Below are 17,827 nucleotides of genomic sequence, written 5' to 3'. Positions count from 1 at the left end.
TTATAGAGTTGTTCATGTGTGAGAGCTCTCTTAGGTAATGTCCGGATGAAAGTTTTTCCACAGTCATTACATTCATGTTTAATTCTTTGTGAGTTTACTGATGCTCTCTGAGGTATGACTTCTGGTGAAAATTTTCCCCGCCTCTGTCACATTTATACAGATTCTCCCTGGTATGATCAATCAGATCAAAATATGCCACCCCGAAATTATGCCATTTTGGCAAAAAGATTGTTCTGAGCTGAAAGCCACTGAAAAATAGTAGACATAGAAAAACGCTTTCACTCTCTCCCCACCTTCCGAAAGGAAGGGTATTAATCTCCCTTCATAAAAGTGTTCCCCATCCTCTCTCTGGTATAACCCAAAGGAAGCAATTCTTATTATTGTAGATGACACCAACTAATATCTGCATAAACAAATCTTAATGAAATACCGCTCATCTTCCATTGGTTTCCCCGTCTACATACTTTCCCACTATGTACCACCTGTACAAGCTCGAAACAGTATTCCTTTGATCACTTGTTTGCAAACGGTATATAAGCCAGAAGGTCTGATCACCTCTTTAGTTTCATTTGATTTATCTAACACTCTCCACATGTGTATGAAATAAACCATTTCTCGCTGTTAATGTCTGTCAACTTGCAGGGCTCCAGCCATGGAACATAATAGAATACAAAAACAAAACAAAACAAAACAAAAACTAATTTTTCCTCCCCTTTTGCTTTTCATAACGGACAAGTCTCTGAACATTTTCCCACATTACCAACTTTACAGGATTTTTCACCTTTCTGAGTTTTCTGATGTTTTCATAGGTGACAGTCATTGGTAAAAGTGTGTGAATCACTACACTCCATTGTGAGAACTGTCTTCAATTTTGCGAGTTCAGTTGCAAACAAAAGCTTTTCTTCCTTAGTTACATTGGTAGCATTTCTTCCCTGCAGTCTCTGACATATTATGAGGACTGATTTCCAAACAAAAATATTCCCAAATTTCATACATTCATAGGGTTTTTCCCAAGTAAATTCTCTGACGTCCTTTGAGGTATGATATGAAAACAAAACTCTTCCAGATTCATTGGGTTTCTCTTCTGTGATGAGTGTTCGGATGTGTTTCGAAGGTTTGACTTCCGCTTCAAAGTTTTTCCACATTCATTATATTGGTAGGACTTTAACCCTTTGTGATTTCTCTGATGTACCCAAGGCTTGATTTCTCGATGTAAGTTTTACCACAGTCATTAAATTCATAATGTTTCTCACCTGTGTGAGTTCTCTGATATTTTCCAAAACTGCTTTGTGGCTGAAAGTGTTTTCACATTTAGTACCTTTGCATGGTTTCTCCCCTGTCTAAGTTCTCTGATGTCTTCTGAGGTGTGACATGGAGGTGAAAGTGTTTCCGCATTCACTACATTTGTAGGGTTTTGCCCCTGCGTGAGGTCTCTGATGACTTCTGAAGTGCAACATGGAGATGAAAGCTTTTCCACTTCATTACATTCATAAGGTTTCTCCCCTGTGTGAGTTCTCTGATGTACTCTGACATGTGACATGGAGATGAAAGCTTTTCCACTTCATTACATTCATATGGTGTGTCCCTTATGTGTGTTCTCTCATGTTTTCCAAGGACTGCTTTGAGGCTGAAAGGTTTCCCACATTCATTACATTCATAGGGTTTATCCACTATGTGAGTTCTCTGATGTACTGTAAGGCTTGACTCCTCAATGTAAGTTTTACGACATGCATACCATTCATAAGGTTTCGACCCTGTGTGAGTTCTCTGATAAACTCCAAGGCCTGATTTGCAGCTGAAAGTTTTCCCACACTCATGACATTCATAGGGTTTCTCCCCTGTGTGAGTTCTCTGATGTTCTCCAAGGTGTGACATGCAGTGGAAATCTTTTCCACACTCATGACATTCATAGGGTTTCTCCCCTGTGTGAGTTCTCTGATGTACTCTAAGGCTTGACTTCTTGAAATAAGTTTTACCACATTCATTATATTCATAGGGTTCCTCACCTGTCTGAGTTCTCTGATGTACTCTAAGGCTTGATTTCCAGGTGTAACTTTTACCACATTCAGTACATTGATAGGGTTTCTCTCCTGTGTGAATTGACTGATGTACAACGAAGGATAATTTCCAGGAAAATCCTGCCCCACATTCATTACATTCATAAATAAATAGATTTTCCAAAATTTAACTTTATCTTGCTTAAATATAAATTCATTATTTTTGTTATAAGTGATATACTGTGTTGCCTAATTGAAAAAATGAAAACAATTACATTCTATCCTTTATGTTAAACTAACAATACCCACATTTTATTGGAACTACTAATATCTAAACTTCGAAAGGTGCCCATTGTTGAACAGATCTCACTTTGGATTCAGTTGTCTAGGAATACCTTTTACCAGTATTCTAAAACTCACCTGGATAACTCCCATTTAGAAAGTTGTTCTCTACTAACACTGGGTCTTGTTCCAACTTCAAGATCACTTCTGGTTCTATAGAGCAATACCTTGTAAATGGGAAATAACTGAGGATGTGGGTTGCCTGTATGGGCTCTGATGATTCTGAATGTGAAGGAAGATTCAGGTTTAAGAGTGGCACAGAAACAATACTCTCTTGACCCCTTCTTTGGGGAGGTAAAAAACAGAAATATTTTCAGATGCTCAAAAGAGCTCTCCTTAAACCCCTAAATCACAAACCTAAATAACATTAAGTTCTAACAAAGGTTCATGCTTATTAGCTACACTGAGAGAGAGAGAGAGAGAGAGAGAGAGAGAGAGAGAGAGAGAGAGAGAGAGAGAGAATGCAAGCGAGCTATGGAGATCTACAAAAGGGTCCCTTCAATCTTTGCTTGGGTACTAATTTGTGGACACATGTCAGGAAACTACCTGGGGTGGGAAATTACCAGAAAAAAGTAGAATGGAAAATCACCAAAGCACACACAGAAGTGGGAAGTTTACATTTCCAAAGTGGAGAAGCAAAGGATCTTCACTAAGATTCCTCATTAAAAAATGTAAAGGGCAGAAGGTAGTGGGGTGACATACTATAACTATTCATACAAAAGGACTATCAGCGAAGAATCAGGAAAATGATCTTTGAAAGATAAAGACCAAATAAAAATATTTCCAGATGAACAAAAATTGAGAGATGTTTGTTGCTAGCAGAGCCACCTTACAAGATACACTAAAGAAAGTTCTCTTGACTGATTTAAAAAGTAACTTTATAAAACAATGAGCACATGTGTGCAATGTTCGGTTTCTAACACACACAGACGTATTTTTATATTTCCCAATAAAATCATAAAAAGGTAAGTGGGAGTCAAGCTATACTAGACTAACGAAATACAGTAGTACCTCGGTTTTCAAGCGTCACTGTTGACAAACATTTTGGTTTATGTATGCCGCAAATTTTATGGATCCATGGTATCATTAGACAGTGAAATTCATGCTAAATTTGCTGTTTTAGAGGTTGATTTTAAAGGTCTGGAACAGATTAATCCATTTTGCATTACTTTCTATGGGGAAACCGCACCTCGGTTTTCGAACGTTTCAGAACTCAAACAGACTTCCGGAACGAATTATGTTTGAAAACCGAGGTACCACTGTAATACGAAACAATAACTGAAATGCCCAGTAAGAAATGAAGACAAACACAATTTAACAATATATTAACATATATAACAAAAATTAACATATAACAATACCTCAAGAAGGGGAACAGGAAGAATAAACCTACATAGGAGTAACCTGTCTATACATCTCTAAAATTAAGTTAACATAAACTTGATGTACATTCTGGTAAGTGCAGGTGTATGTGATAAATCCTAAAGGAATAACTAATGAAATAAACTCTAAAAAATACTGTGAAAAAAATCATTCAAGAAACTAAAATGTTACATTAAAAAATATTCACATACTACAAAACAACAGCAGAAAAATGGATGACCAAAATATATGACACATGTAGAAAACAAAATAAAAAATGGCAGATAAATATCCAATCTTATAAGAAATAGCATTAAACGTGAAAGAACTAAGTAATCCAGACAAAAAGCAGAGCTTGTCAGACTAGATTTAAAAAAACACACAAAAAAACAAAGATCAAACTACACTCAACTATATGCGGTCTAAGGACATACACATTAAATTGAAAGATAGAAAGATATTGAAACTCAGAGGATGGAAAAAGATATTTCATGCAAATAGCAACCATAGGAAAGCTATACTAATATCAAACAAAATAGACTTTAAATTTTAAAAAAAAGTTGTTAGAGATAGAGATATTTATAATGACAAAAGGGTAAATCCATCAAAAAGATGTTACAACAATTATAAAAATATACACATCCAAAAACTGAGCCCAAAATATATAAAGTTAAAACTGTCAATTGAAAGGAAACATAGAGAATTAAACAATAACAGATGGAGACTTCATTATCACTCTTTCAATAAGGGATAGAATAACTAGGTAGGAAACAGGAGATTTGAAAAACACTATCAGCCAATTAAAGCTAACAGATATATATACGGCACACTCCACACAACAGTAGCACAATTCTCATTCTTCTAAAATGCACATAAAACAGCCACCAGGGTATGCCATTTATTAGGCCAAAAAACAAACCTCAATAAATTTAAAAGTAGAGAAATATACAAAGTATCTTTTCTGACCCTAATGGAATGAAATCAGAAATCAGTAATGGAAAGAAATTTGGGAAATTCACAAATATGTAAAAACTGAATACCAGTCATCTAAGTAATTAATGGATCAGAAAGGAAATTGAAAATACTTTTTGATTACCAAGAGTGAAGGTACAACATACCAAAACTTATAGGATGAAGCAAAAACAGTGTTTAGAGGGAAATTTATAGCTATAAATAAGTATACAGTTGACCCTTGAACAACGCAGGTGGTGGGGAGCCAACCCCCATGTAGTTGAAAATCCACATATAACTTCTGACTCCCCAAAAACTCAGTCATCACTTTGTGTCCATGGGAGGTTAGTTCCAGGATGACCTCATCACACGGATACTAAAATCCACAGATGCTCAAGTTCCTTATATAAAATAACATAAAACAATGCTACTGTTGGCCCTCTGCATCCACAGATTGTAAACCACAGATTGAAAATACGGTTTTCAATTCCCAGTTGGTTGAATCTACAAATGCAAAACCTAGAGATGTGCAAGGCCAACTGCATATTTATTGAAACAAAATCCGTGTATAAGTGGACCCATGCAGTTGAAACTCATGTTGTCTATGGTCTTAAAAAAGGTCTCAAATCAAAAACCTAACCCCTATCTTTATGCAAAGGACAAACATAAGCAAAGTCAACCAAAAGTAAGCACAAGGAAACAAACAATAAAGACTGGATTAAAAATACATGAGAAAAAGAATACAAAATTAATGTAACCACAGTTGATTCTTTGAAATGATCAGCAAAACTGACAAATCTTTAGCTAGATTAACTACAGAATAAAGAGAGAAGACTCAAATTATTAATATCAGAAATGAAGGAGGTGATATTACTATTGACTATCCAGAAATAAAAAAGGATTAAAAAGAAATATTATGAACAATTATATGTCAATACATTAGATAACATAGATAAAAGGGAAAAGTTCCTGGAAAGAAAGAAACTAACTCAAGAAATACGAAGTCTGAATAGAGTTATCATAAGAGATTGGATCAGTAACAAAAACACTACCCACAAAGAAAAGCCCAGGCCCATATGGCTTTAGGGCTGAATTCTACCAAACATTTAAAGAAACAAGAATACCAATTCTTCACATATTTTCCAAATGACAGAAAAGAGAATACTTCCTATATTTCTTATGAATACAATAGAAAAAATCCCCATCAAAATACTAGCAAAATGAAGCTAGAAACATATTAAATGTGTTACACACCATGATCACCTGGGATTTATTCCAATTAGCAAGGTTGGTGTAACATCCAAAAATCCATCAGTGTAATTCACCATATCAATAGAAGTTTAAAAGCCACAGGATCATCTTCATAGATACAGAAAAAGCATTATGACAAAACTCAACACTCCTTCAAGATAAAAATACCCAGCAAACTAGGAACACATTGGAACTTCTTCGATGTGATAAGGGGTAACTAAATAAACCCCATAGAAAGCACCATACTGTATGATCAGATGCAGGAGCTTTCCCCTAAGACTGGAAGACAAGGATGTTCACTCTCTACACTACTATTCACTATTGTACTGTAGGTTCTAGCTGGGTCAAGTAGGCAACAAAAAGTTATCCAGATTAGTAGCAAAGAAATAAAACAATATTCACAAATGAAAATATCTTACGTAGCAAGAATTCTGAGGGGGGCAGTTAGAAGTAAAACATCAACAATGGAGTCAGACTCGAATACAATTCACCTCTGATGTTTGATGAATGAAACTGGATTAGAATTCATGAGCTAATATTGCACTCTATAAAGACTGCAGACTGAGGTTGTAAAGAAAGCGAAAGTTGTTTGTTCAAGAGCTCAGCAGTGTGTATTTTGAGAAGTGACACAAGTGCCTTGCTCAACATCGATCACACTCTAGCAGATCAATGATCAGGAGTGTCTTCAAGACGCCTTGTATTATGGCTTTAGTATGGCCAAACTTATGTGCAACCTTGATTTACATGTTTGGATATCGGTGAGGCAAGATGTTCAGAGTTCTTTCCCCGCAAAGGCGGCTAACCTGGACAAGGAATTGTAGTTGCCATTGGTTGAACCAGACAGTCAGTTCATTGGCAATAGCCCAAATGTCTGTAAAACGGTGCAGATGGGACCAATACTGGCTAGTGCATCCTCCAGTGCCAAGATCAGTGCTTGAACTTTGACCAATTGTACTGTCTTGGGTCCCATTCTTTTTTATAGAAATCATACTTAAAGGAGGGAGATACATTCCAGGAACCCCTGATGGGCGCCTGAAACTGCAGACACTACCAAACACTGTATATACTCTTTCTTCCTAAACATACATACCCATGATTAAGTTTAATTCATAAATTGGGTACAGTAACAGATTAACAACTAACGATGAAATAGAACAATTATAACAATATACTGCAATAAAAGTTATGTGAATGTGGTCTCCCTCTCCAGGCAAATTTCTATTTTCTTCTCCACAATTTCACAGATAGAATATTTGTTCTTACTGTGGATCATAGCAATTTCAGCATATGACATTTTATCCTTATTAAGTCAAGAACATTTACCTTTTTACTTGAAGGAAGCACTTTATGGCTTCTCTTTGGCATATCCGAATTGCCAGCACCACTACTCTTATTCCGTGGGCCATTATGAAGTGAAATAAGGGTGATTTGAACACAAGTACTGCAATACTGTGACAGTCAATCTCATAACCGAGACGGCCACTAAAGGACTAATGGTAGCATATAGTGTGGAGATACTGAACAAAGGGATGACTTCTGTCCCACACAAAACTGCCCAGGATTTCATCACGCTACTCAGAATAATGCACAAGTGAAAACTTGTGAATTGTTCATTTCTGGAATTTTCCATTTAAACTTTTCAGACCTCGGTTGACTGGGGTAACCATGGATATACGAGGACTACTGTATATGTAAAAGATATTCCTTCTATTACGTTTTCTAAACTGGTTTATGGTGGAAGCAACATCATAACTCTCTGATATAGCTATTAGCATGTGGCCAGAAAATACTTAACAGTTATAAATGAGGGAAGGTAAAAGGAGGTACACTTTACTCAGACTAATAAAATGTGAACATTAGCAGCCTCTGATAATTTATATAAAATGGAATTCCTACAGAAATCACTAAAAAGAACTATCCAGAAACACCTCAAAAACACTATAGGCAGATCAAAATGGAACTCAGTAAAATTTTCAAATAACCTACAGGGAGGAAAAAAGAAAAGAAACAGAAATAAATAATAAACAGCAGACTTAAGTCCTGACATATCAATAATTGTATCAAATGCAAATGATCTAAAGACAACTTTTAAAACCAGAGACAATCATATATATAAAAACAATCTGAATACATACTGTCTACAAGAAACTCATTTCAAAGTAATAATGTAGGGAAGTTTAAAAGTAATAGAACAGAAATAGATATATACCATGCAAACATTTTGTAAAAAAAAAAAAGCTGAGGGGCTATATCACTATCAGATAAGAGACTGAACATTAAGAGACACAGAGAAGGGCAGTACATAATGATTAAAGGAACAATCGACAAAAATGACATCACAATATGAAATGTATACATAATAACAACAGAGCTTCAAAATATATGAAGCAAAAACTAAGACAATTAAAAAGAGAAATAGATAAATCCATAAATATAATCAGACACTTCAACATCCCTTTCTAGCACCTGACAGAATTAGACAGAAAATAAGAGGATACGTAACTTAATAAAACCATCAAGCAACATGCTCTCGTAGACATGTATAGAAAAGTCCACGCAGTAACAGCAGAATACACATACTTTTCAAAACTCTATAGAACATGTACCAAGATAGATAATATGCTGGGCGATTAAAAAAAACCAACAAGTTTAAGACAAATGAAATATAGTTCATTCTCCGACCACAATAAAAATCTACCTAAAAATCAGCTAAAGAAAGTTATAGAAAAATCTCCAAAGACTTGGAAGTTAAACAACACATTTCTAAATAATCTCTCAAAGAGGAAGTCTCAAGAGAAATAAAAATAAAATACACTGAACAAAATGAAATGAAAATATGACGTATCAAAATTTGTGGCAGGCAGCTAAAACAGTGCTGATATAAAAATTTATACCACTAAATCCGTACATTAGAAAACAGGATGAGGATCAAACATGGTGCAGTAGGTAAACATTGTGATTACCTTCTCACGACCACAACAAAATTACAACTAAACTGCAAAACAACCATCATTGAGAATTTCCTAAAACCTTGCTAAACTGAAGCCTTACAACTAAGGATATACAGAAAAAGCCAGCTCAAGACTGGTAGGAGGGGCAGAGATGCGGAATAGGCTGATCACACAGCCACAGTGATCATTAAAGGTTGGCAAGGATATTTCAGCTGTGGATGTCCTCCCCACGGCCCAGCGGAGTGAAAGGTCCCAGCCCCACCCCAGCCCTGGGTTCCAGTTTTGGGGAGAGAAGGCCTCATAATTTCTGGTTGTGAAAACCAGTGAAGAATGTGACTGAGGGAGACAGAGGGCGGCTGGACTCTCAGGTGCTCCTCTTAAAGGGACCACACACCCAGACTTACGAACCAAAGGAATCACTGGCTCTGAGCTCCCGTGCTAGGTAGCAGGTGGGAAGGCAGGAGAGAAACATGGTGGGGAACTGAGTTGTCTGCTTGGGACGCGGGCTGAAGAGGCAGCTTTTTCTGGGACAGAAGAGCTGGTGGATGCCGTTGTTTCTTTGTTGAGCCCTCCCTCTTCCCAGAAGCAGGCGTTCACCATATGACTCTCTACTGTTCATTCTCCACACCCTGGTGATTCGAGACCCCGCCCTGCCCAACTTTGAGACACACCCAAGCTGCTTCCAGTGGCTTTTTGGTATAAACTGCCTGCCTTGGCTCAAGCTTCAGACTTTTCCAGGGTCTCTCAAAGGTTCATGGAACCCACACCAGCAGCATCTGGCTTGAGTGTATTCTGTACCTCTGGCTGAACAGCCCTAAGCCCGGCACTAGCGGCAGCATGCCTTGGTTCGCGGCTTGGCCTCTCAAGGTGCTTTTAAGCACACATGGGCAGCAGCCATCTGCGGATTTCTTTGTTGCTCCTGCTGGGTGGTCATGGGTAGGGCTGGGCTGTGTCTGAACTTTACCTAGAGCAGATCCCTCCAAGGTGGTCCTGGGGCTGGCGCCCCCAGTGGGCAGCTTCAAAATGAGCTGGAGCATCAACCTGCTGCCTCCAAGAATGACACACCCAAGTGGTGGATTGGGCAGGCACCAGAGTCCTGCTGAGGGAGATCCTCCTCTGTAGGATCAGCCCCTGCACAACAACTCTTCCCCTGTAGTGAAGGCCAGTCCTCACAACCAGTGAGCCCGAGGGTCAGTCCCTCCCACTTGTGTGCAATTATCAAACAAGGCTCAACTACAAGAAGAGGGCACACACAACACACACAAGGGTACACCTGGAGTGTGTGGCTCAAGTGACCAGATAGACTACGCCACTGAGCCCCACAGCACACTTCTACATAAGGCCACTCTACTAAGACTGGAAGATATAGCAGCCCTACCTAATACATAGAAACAAACACAGGGAGGCACCTAAAATAGGTAGACAAAGAAAAATGTCCCAAATAAAAGAACAGTACAAACCTCTAGAAACAAAACTAAACAAAATGGAGATAAGCAATCTATCAGACGTAGAGTTCCAAACACTTGTTAAAGGATGTTCAATGATCTCAGGGAGAACTTTAACGAAGAGATAGGAAACATAAAAATGCAGATACAAAACATTAAAAAGTCAGAAATCAAGAATACAATTAACGAAAATGAAGAATACATTCCAGGGAATCAACAGTAGGTTAGATGAAGCAGAGGACTGAATCACCAATGCAGAAATTCAGGTAGCAGAAAACACCCAACCAGAACAGAAAAAAGGAAAAAAGAATCATTGAGGAGAGTTCAAAGAGCCTCTGGGAGAGCATCAAGTGTAACAACATTTGCATTATAGGGGTACCAGAAGGAAAAGAGAGAGAGCAAGGAAATAAAAACCTATTTAAAGAAATAATCACAGAAAACTTCCCTAACCTGAAGGAAATAGATATATAAACCCAGGAAACAAAGAGAGTCCCAGAGAAGATGAACCCAGAGGCCAACACCAAAGAGGCCAGACAAACAGAGAATCCTGAAAGCAGCAAGAGAAAAGCAGTTAGTTACCTACAAGGGAGCCCCCATAAGATTATCAGCTGATTTTTCAACAGAAACTTTGAGGCAACAAGGGATTGATAGGAAAATATTCAAAGTGATGAAAAGCAGGGACCTACAACCAAAATTACACCACCCAGAAAAGCTACCATTTAGAATGGAAAGAGATAAAAAGCTTTGACAAGAAAAAACCGCAGGAGTTCATCACCACCAAACCAGTATTACAAGGAATTTTAGAGGGACTTCTTTAAGATGGGATGGGAGTTGAGAGTGGGTGAAAAGAAGGCACTAAGAACTACAAATTGGTTGTTACACAGTAGTCATGGGGATGCAGGGTATATTGAACTAACTAGATATGGTGCCAGATGGGTACTAGGTCTGTCAGGGTGATAGATGGGAATGGGGTTAGGAGCAGGGTGAAAAAGGTGAAGGGATTAAGAAATACACACAGGTAGTTATAAAATAGTCATGGGGATGTAAATATAGGAAATATAATCAATAATATGGTAATAACTATGTATAGTGCGAGGTGGTACTAGTCAGGATATCAGTTCCTAAAGTACATAAATGTTTAACCACTATGCCATGCACATGAAACTAATATAAACTAATATTGAATGTTGACTCTAATTTAAAAATTTAAAAAGGGGGGAAAAGATGAATAATACTATGATAGCGTCAGATGGTGGCTGGACTTATCAACATAATCACTTTTTTTTTTTTTTTAAGATTTTATTGGGGAAAGGAAACAGGACTTTTATTAGGGAACAGTGTGTACTGCCAGGACTTATTTCCAAGTCAAGTTGTCCTTTCAATCTTAGTTGTGGAGGGTGCCATTCAGCTTCAAGTTGTCCTTTCAGTCTTAGTTGTGGAGGGCACAGCTCAGCTCCAGGTCCAGTTGCCGTTGCTAGTTGCAGGGGGCGCAGCCCACCATCCCTTGAGGGAGTCGAACCGGCAACCTTGTGGTTGAGAGCCCACGCTCCAACCAACTGAGCCATCCAGGAGCTCAGCGGCAGCTCAGCTCAAGATGCCGTGTTAATCTTAGTTGCAGGGGGCGGAGGCCACCATCCCTGTGGGACTCAAGGAATTGAACTGGCAACCTTGTGGTGAGAGCCCACTGGCCACGTGGGAAAAAAACCGGCAGCCTTCGGAGTTAGGAGGATGGAGCTCCAACCACCTGAGCCACTGGGCCAGCCCACATAATCACTTTTTGAGCATAGGTAATAAAATCAATAATGTGGTAATAACACTGTATAGTGCTAGGTGGGTACTGTTCAATAAGTATCGTGTACACCTGAAACTAATATATTATTGCATGTTAGCTATATTTTAATAAAAATATTAAAAAAACACGTAGTTAACATCATATTTAATAGGACAGGAAAAGACTATATGCTTTCCCCCTAAGAGTGAGAATACAGCAGAGGTAACAATGTCTATTCTCACCACTGGTGTTCAACATAGCACTCCTATGACACTATGCAAAGTGAAACAAGCCAGACACAAAAAAATAACTACTGAATAAATCCACTTGTATTTACCTAGAGTATTCAAATTTACAGAGACAGGAAGTAGAACAGTGGTTAATAGGTTTGGGGAAGGAAGGAATGGGGAGTTAGCGTGCAATGGATAGCTTTAGTTGTGAAGATGAAAAAGTTGTGGAGATAAATGTTGGTGAGGGTTGCACAACAATGTGAATATATTAAATGCTACAGAACTCTATACTTAAAAATAGTGATAATGGTAAATTTATGTTATGTATATTTTACCATAAAAAAAGAAGTAACCCAAATTGTATTACAGCTAATAAAAAATAAAAATTCACTCTTAATGAAAACCCTCCCAGAAAGAAAACTCCAGGTTCAGAATACTTCAGTGGTAAAGGGGGCATAGCTCAGTGGTAGAGAATTTGACTGCATAATGCTTCAGCGGTGACTTCTACTAAGTATTTAAGGAAGAAATAATATCAATTCTATTCAATCTCTTCTAGAAAATTGTAGAAATTGTTGGACTCCCTTTATAAGTATTACCATGATATCAGCTCTTTGAGACATTACATCTACAAATAGCCTGTAAATATATAGGTGCAAATATCCTTAAGTGTAGTGAACCACATACAGAAATATAAAAAATATAATATAGTATGAACAACTTGGGTTCATCCCAGAATTAAAGGGTAGTTGAACATTAAACAAAATCAATGTAATTCACAATATAATTTGAATACAAAAGAAAAAGCATGCAACTATCTCAACAGAAAAAGAACATCTGACAAATTCAATGATGATTATCAATTAATAAAAAAATAGTTTCAGCAGACTAGAGGACATCCTCAAATGGATGCAGGGCAGCTTTAAAAACCTACAATTAAGTCAGTTAATTAAGTATGTCATGGTGAAGAATGAATGCTTTACCTCTAAGATTAGAAACAAGACATGAATATCTTCTCTCACCACTTGTATGCAATTTTATATTGGTGGCCCAGGCCAGTGACAAAACAAAAAGAAATGAAGACATATAGTTTTAAAATGAAGAAGTAACATACCATTATTCACAGATAACATAATTGTGGATATAAAACATCTCTGGGAATCTCGAAAAGATCTGCTAGAATAAATCAGAATAATAAAGTTACAAAACACAATGAATATAAATGAATCTATTGGATTTCTACACACTTCCAACAAACAATTGCAAAGTGAAGCTGTAAATTACATACCGTTTATAGCATTAATTTCATAATATACATCTAAGTATGTGTAAAACATACACAGTTAAAGTTACAAATCATTATATTAAAAAAAGTAAAGACTTATATGAAAAGGAGAGACATACTATCACTTCAATGGATCAAAGATTCAATATTATTAAAATATAAATCCTTCCCAGACCATTCTAAAGACTTAAGACTACCACAACTAGGATTCCAAGCAAAACTCTTGAAGAAATTGATTAGAAATTCTAATAATTATATGGCAATGACAAAGAATATATAATAAAATAATTTTCAAATGACAAATATATTTGGAGGACTAAATCCTCCTTATTTAATAACTTTCCACAACACTATATGATCAATTAGGTGCGTTACAGACACACAGAACCACTAAACGGAATAGAGTCCAGGTATAGAACTGCAGTTATATGGTCAATTTTTTTTGACAAAGAAGCCAAGGCAGTTCAATGGAAAAATAATAATCCTTTCAGTAAATGATGTCATTATAGCTAGACACAGATATGGAAAAAGTCTTATTTCACAGCATACAAAAAAAATTCACTGCCAGTGAATCATGGGGCTACATGTAAAATTGTAAAAATTCTTCAAGAAAACACAGGACAAAATTTTAATGACTTTGGATTAATCAAAAATTTCTTTAAAAAGAAAGAGAAACCATGAAATATAAAAGAAAAACCAATGATGTATTAAAAAAAATAGAAAATTCTGCTCTTCAAAGACACAGTTATAAAATAAAAGCAAGCAACAGATAGGCAGAAAACTTAGTAAAATATTCATCTAATAACGGTCTTTTACTTAGATTATATTAAGAACTCTGTCAACTCAATTTAACTATTTAAAAAAAAACGGTTTCTTTAAAAATGGGCTAAAGATATGAGCATCTCAAAAGGCAAAATATATGCATGGCCAAAAAGTATGAGAAGAGATGTTCAACTTAATTAGTCATCAGGAAAATACAAATTAAAACCCAGAAAATACAAAGACATCCACTATCTTAAAACAACAACAACAACAACAACAAACAACAACAACAAACGTAAGGCAACACAGTGAGAAGCTAGCAGCCTGCAACCCAGAAATGGGTCTCCACCAGACATCGAGTCTACTGGGGCCATGAGCCTGGACTTCCAGCCTCTGCAACTGTGAGAAATCAATATTTGTTTATTAAAAACAAAAACAAAAAACCATAGTGACCTCCAATCCCACACGCAGGTGAGGATGTACAGCAACCATAACTATCAGACACTGCTAACGGGCACGCAAACCGGCACAGCCACTTTGGAAACATCGGGCAGGTTCCTATAAAGTGACCATAAGAACAATAATACCATCCTTCGGAATATTTACACAAGAGAAATGAAAACAAATGTCTGAACAAAACTTGTACTTAAATGGACATTGCAGCTCCATTCCTAACATACAAATAAGGAAAAACCTATGTCTCTATCAACAGGTATAAGGATAACAAATTGTGGTATATGCATTCAAAGAAATACTACCTAGGAATAAAAAAAATGGTGAGATACACAAAAGAATGCATGAATCTCAAACCTAAGTGAAACAAAGAAATGGAAAGAAACTCTGTGTTCTTCGACAGGAAGTTAAAAGGGCCATATTACCTCACGCAATATATGGATTTAATGCAATCTCCATCAAAAGCCAAAAGGCATTTTTTTTTTAAGGAAAAAAAACCAAATTAATCATCAGATTTGTATGGAACCACAAGAGACCCTGATTAGCCAAAGCACTCCTGAGAAAAAAGAAGAAAGGTGGACGGATCACACTCCCTACTTCAAAATATACTACAAAGAGACAATCAAAACAGCATGGTATTAGCAGAAAAACAGCCACACGAACCACTGGAAAAGAAATGACAGCCCACAAATAAAACCACATGTATATGGGCAAGTAATTTTCAACAAACGAGGTAAAAACATACAATGGAACAAAGAAAGCTTCTTCAATAAATGGTGCTAGGAAAATTGGAAAGCCACATGCAAAAGAATGAAACTAGATTGCTATTAGTCACCATACACCAAAACTCACTCAAAATGGATCAAAGACCTAATTGTAACACCTGAAACAATTAAGTACATAGAAGAAAACACAGGTACAAAACTTATGGACCTAGATCTTAGAGAAGATGTTATGCATTTCCTCTCAAAGGCAAGAGAAGTACATGCTAAAATAAATAAATGAAACTATATCAAACAAAAAAGGTTTTACACAGCAAAAGAAACCATCAAGAAAACAACGAGGCACCCAACCAAATGGGAGAAGATATTTGCAAAAATTCCTCTAATAAGGGGTTAATATCCAAAATATATAAAGACTCATATAACTCAACGACAACTAATAAAAACAAGCAATCCAATTAAAAAAATGGGCTGAAGACTTGAACAGACACTCCTCCCAAGACATACAAATGACTGGCAAGTATATAAAACGATGCTCAACTTCACTAGCTTTTAGTGAAATGCAAATCAAAACCACAATGTGATACCACCTCACACCTGTTAGAATGAATGTCATCAACAAATAATAAAAAATGCTGAAGCGGTTGTGGGAGAAAAAGGAACCCTCATACACTGCTGGTGGAAATGTGAATTGGTACAGGCACTACTGAAAACACTACGGAGGTTCCTTAAACAACTAAGAATACAATTACCATGTTACCCAGCAATCTCTCTTCTGAGTATGTTCCCCAAATATCTGAAAATATTTATCTGTAAAGATATATGTACCCTTATGTTCACTGCAGTATTATTCCCAGTGGCAAAGACCTGGAAACAAACAAAGTGTCCGTTGGTCTATGATTGGATAAAGAAGACCTAGTACGTATATACAATGGATTCCTCAGCCATGAGAAAAGATGAAATACTTTACTGTCATTTGCGACAAAATGGATGGATCTTGAGATTATCATGCTAAGTGAAGTAAATTAAACAGAAAAAGTCAAGAACCATATGACTTCACTCATGTATAGCATATAAAACTGAAAGCAAAAAAATGTACAAGACAAAAAAAAAAAAGGGAAACAAACAAAAACTCACAGACAGACAACAGTATGGTGGTTACCAGAAGAAAAGGCGGATCAGAAAAGCGTAAAGAGAGGTCAAATATATGGTGACTAAAGGAGATTATATTTTGGGTGGTGAAGACGCAATGGAAATTACAAATGATGTATTATAGACTTACATATTTGAAAGCTATCTAACTTTATTAAACAATTTCATCTCAATAAATTTAATAAAATTAAAAATAGAGTTAAGTAAAAGAAGCAAGAAAAGAGAGTAAATACTGTATCATGTACATAAAATTTTAGAAAGGCACAATTATTGCAACAGAAAGTACTTCAGTGGTTGACAGGATCCAGGGAGAGAGATGGGAAGAGAAAAATTACTGTAAAGAGCTACAAGGAAACTTTCTGGGGTGTCCAAAGTATTTTGTATCAGTATTTTGGTGGTTGTGACAGCCTAGACACTTCCAAAACTCATCAAATTATATACTGAAAATTACTGACTTTTACTGTCTGTTAATTCCATCCCAATAAAGGTAATCTGAATTTTAAAGGAGAAAGAGAAAACAGAATTGCAGTTCAGAGGGAGTCAGGTGGTCAGGTCTACTCACCCACGGAGATGAGGTGGCTGTAGTTCTCCAGCATCACGTCTCTGTAGAGGGCCCTCTGAGCAGGGCCCAGGTGCTGCCACTCCTCCTGGGTGAACTCCACAGTCACGTCCTTGAAGGACACTGAGGCCTGTAACAGCATATTTCTAACTCAATCACAAGGGTTCAGAAACAGCTGAAATGGCAAATACCTTTAAAAACTAATTTGTATCAGGATTACTGTTGAGAATTTAAAACAAAATTTTGTAACAGATGCCTACTATGGCCCTGTCACTGTCTTACACTTTGAAGGTATTCACATAACTGGTAAATGCTGATGCCACTGTGACGTAAGGGAAAATACATATACAGATGCTCTGACTTCTGATGATTCAACTGAAACTTTTTTTTACCATTATGATGCTGTGAAAATGATACGTCTAATAAACTACATGAGATATTAAACACTTCATTACAAAATTGGCTTATGTTAGATGATTTGGCCGAGCTGGTGGCTAATGTAAGTGTTCTGAGCATGATGAATGGAGACTAGGCTAAGCTACGATGGTCAGTAGGTTAGCTGTTCTAACTCCATTTCTGACTTATGGTATTTTCAAG

At 36.8% G+C, this 17,827-nt stretch overlaps 2 protein-coding genes across 2 annotated transcripts in view; both read right to left on the bottom strand.

Annotated features, from left to right (window-relative positions):
- Positions 1-13,457, bottom strand: part of LOC117031781 (zinc finger protein 37A-like) — a 49,143-nt gene extending 35,686 nt beyond the window's left edge. The window contains exon 1 of the mRNA XM_033122478.1: positions 13,412-13,457. The gene's annotated coding sequence lies outside the window, so the exon portion shown is untranslated. The remainder of the gene's footprint in view (positions 1-13,411) is intronic.
- LOC117032065 (zinc finger protein 157-like) lies at positions 1,399-17,372 on the bottom strand. The gene is made up of 3 exons (XM_033123222.1): positions 17,234-17,372; positions 2,418-2,561; positions 1,399-2,138 (listed from the first exon to the last, which is right to left on the bottom strand). Exons 1-3 carry the CDS (start codon positions 17,370-17,372, stop codon positions 1,399-1,401), a joined length of 1,023 nt encoding a protein of 340 aa, XP_032979113.1.
- Between the last annotated feature and the right edge of the window lie 455 nt (positions 17,373-17,827).

Source organism: Rhinolophus ferrumequinum, chromosome 12 (genome assembly GCF_004115265.2).
Source record: "Rhinolophus ferrumequinum isolate MPI-CBG mRhiFer1 chromosome 12, mRhiFer1_v1.p, whole genome shotgun sequence".
NCBI classification, from domain to species: domain Eukaryota; kingdom Metazoa; phylum Chordata; class Mammalia; order Chiroptera; family Rhinolophidae; genus Rhinolophus; species Rhinolophus ferrumequinum.
The sequence above is the reverse complement of the archived record's forward strand: the minus strand, read 5'-3'. Positions and strand labels throughout refer to the sequence as shown.

Coding starts and splice junctions, on each gene's coding strand:
- LOC117032065 (XM_033123222.1), bottom strand. CDS start 17,372: ATGCTGTTACAGGCCTCAGTGTCCTTCAAGGACGTGACTGTGGAGTTC. Junction 2,562..17,233: donor CAGCCACCTCATCTCCGTGG/GTGAGTAGACCT, acceptor CTTCACATTCAG/AATCATCAGAGCCCATACAG. Junction 2,139..2,417: donor TCTAAATGGGAGTTATCCAG/GTGAGTTTTAGA, acceptor AATGTGGGGCAG/GATTTTCCTGGAAATTATCC.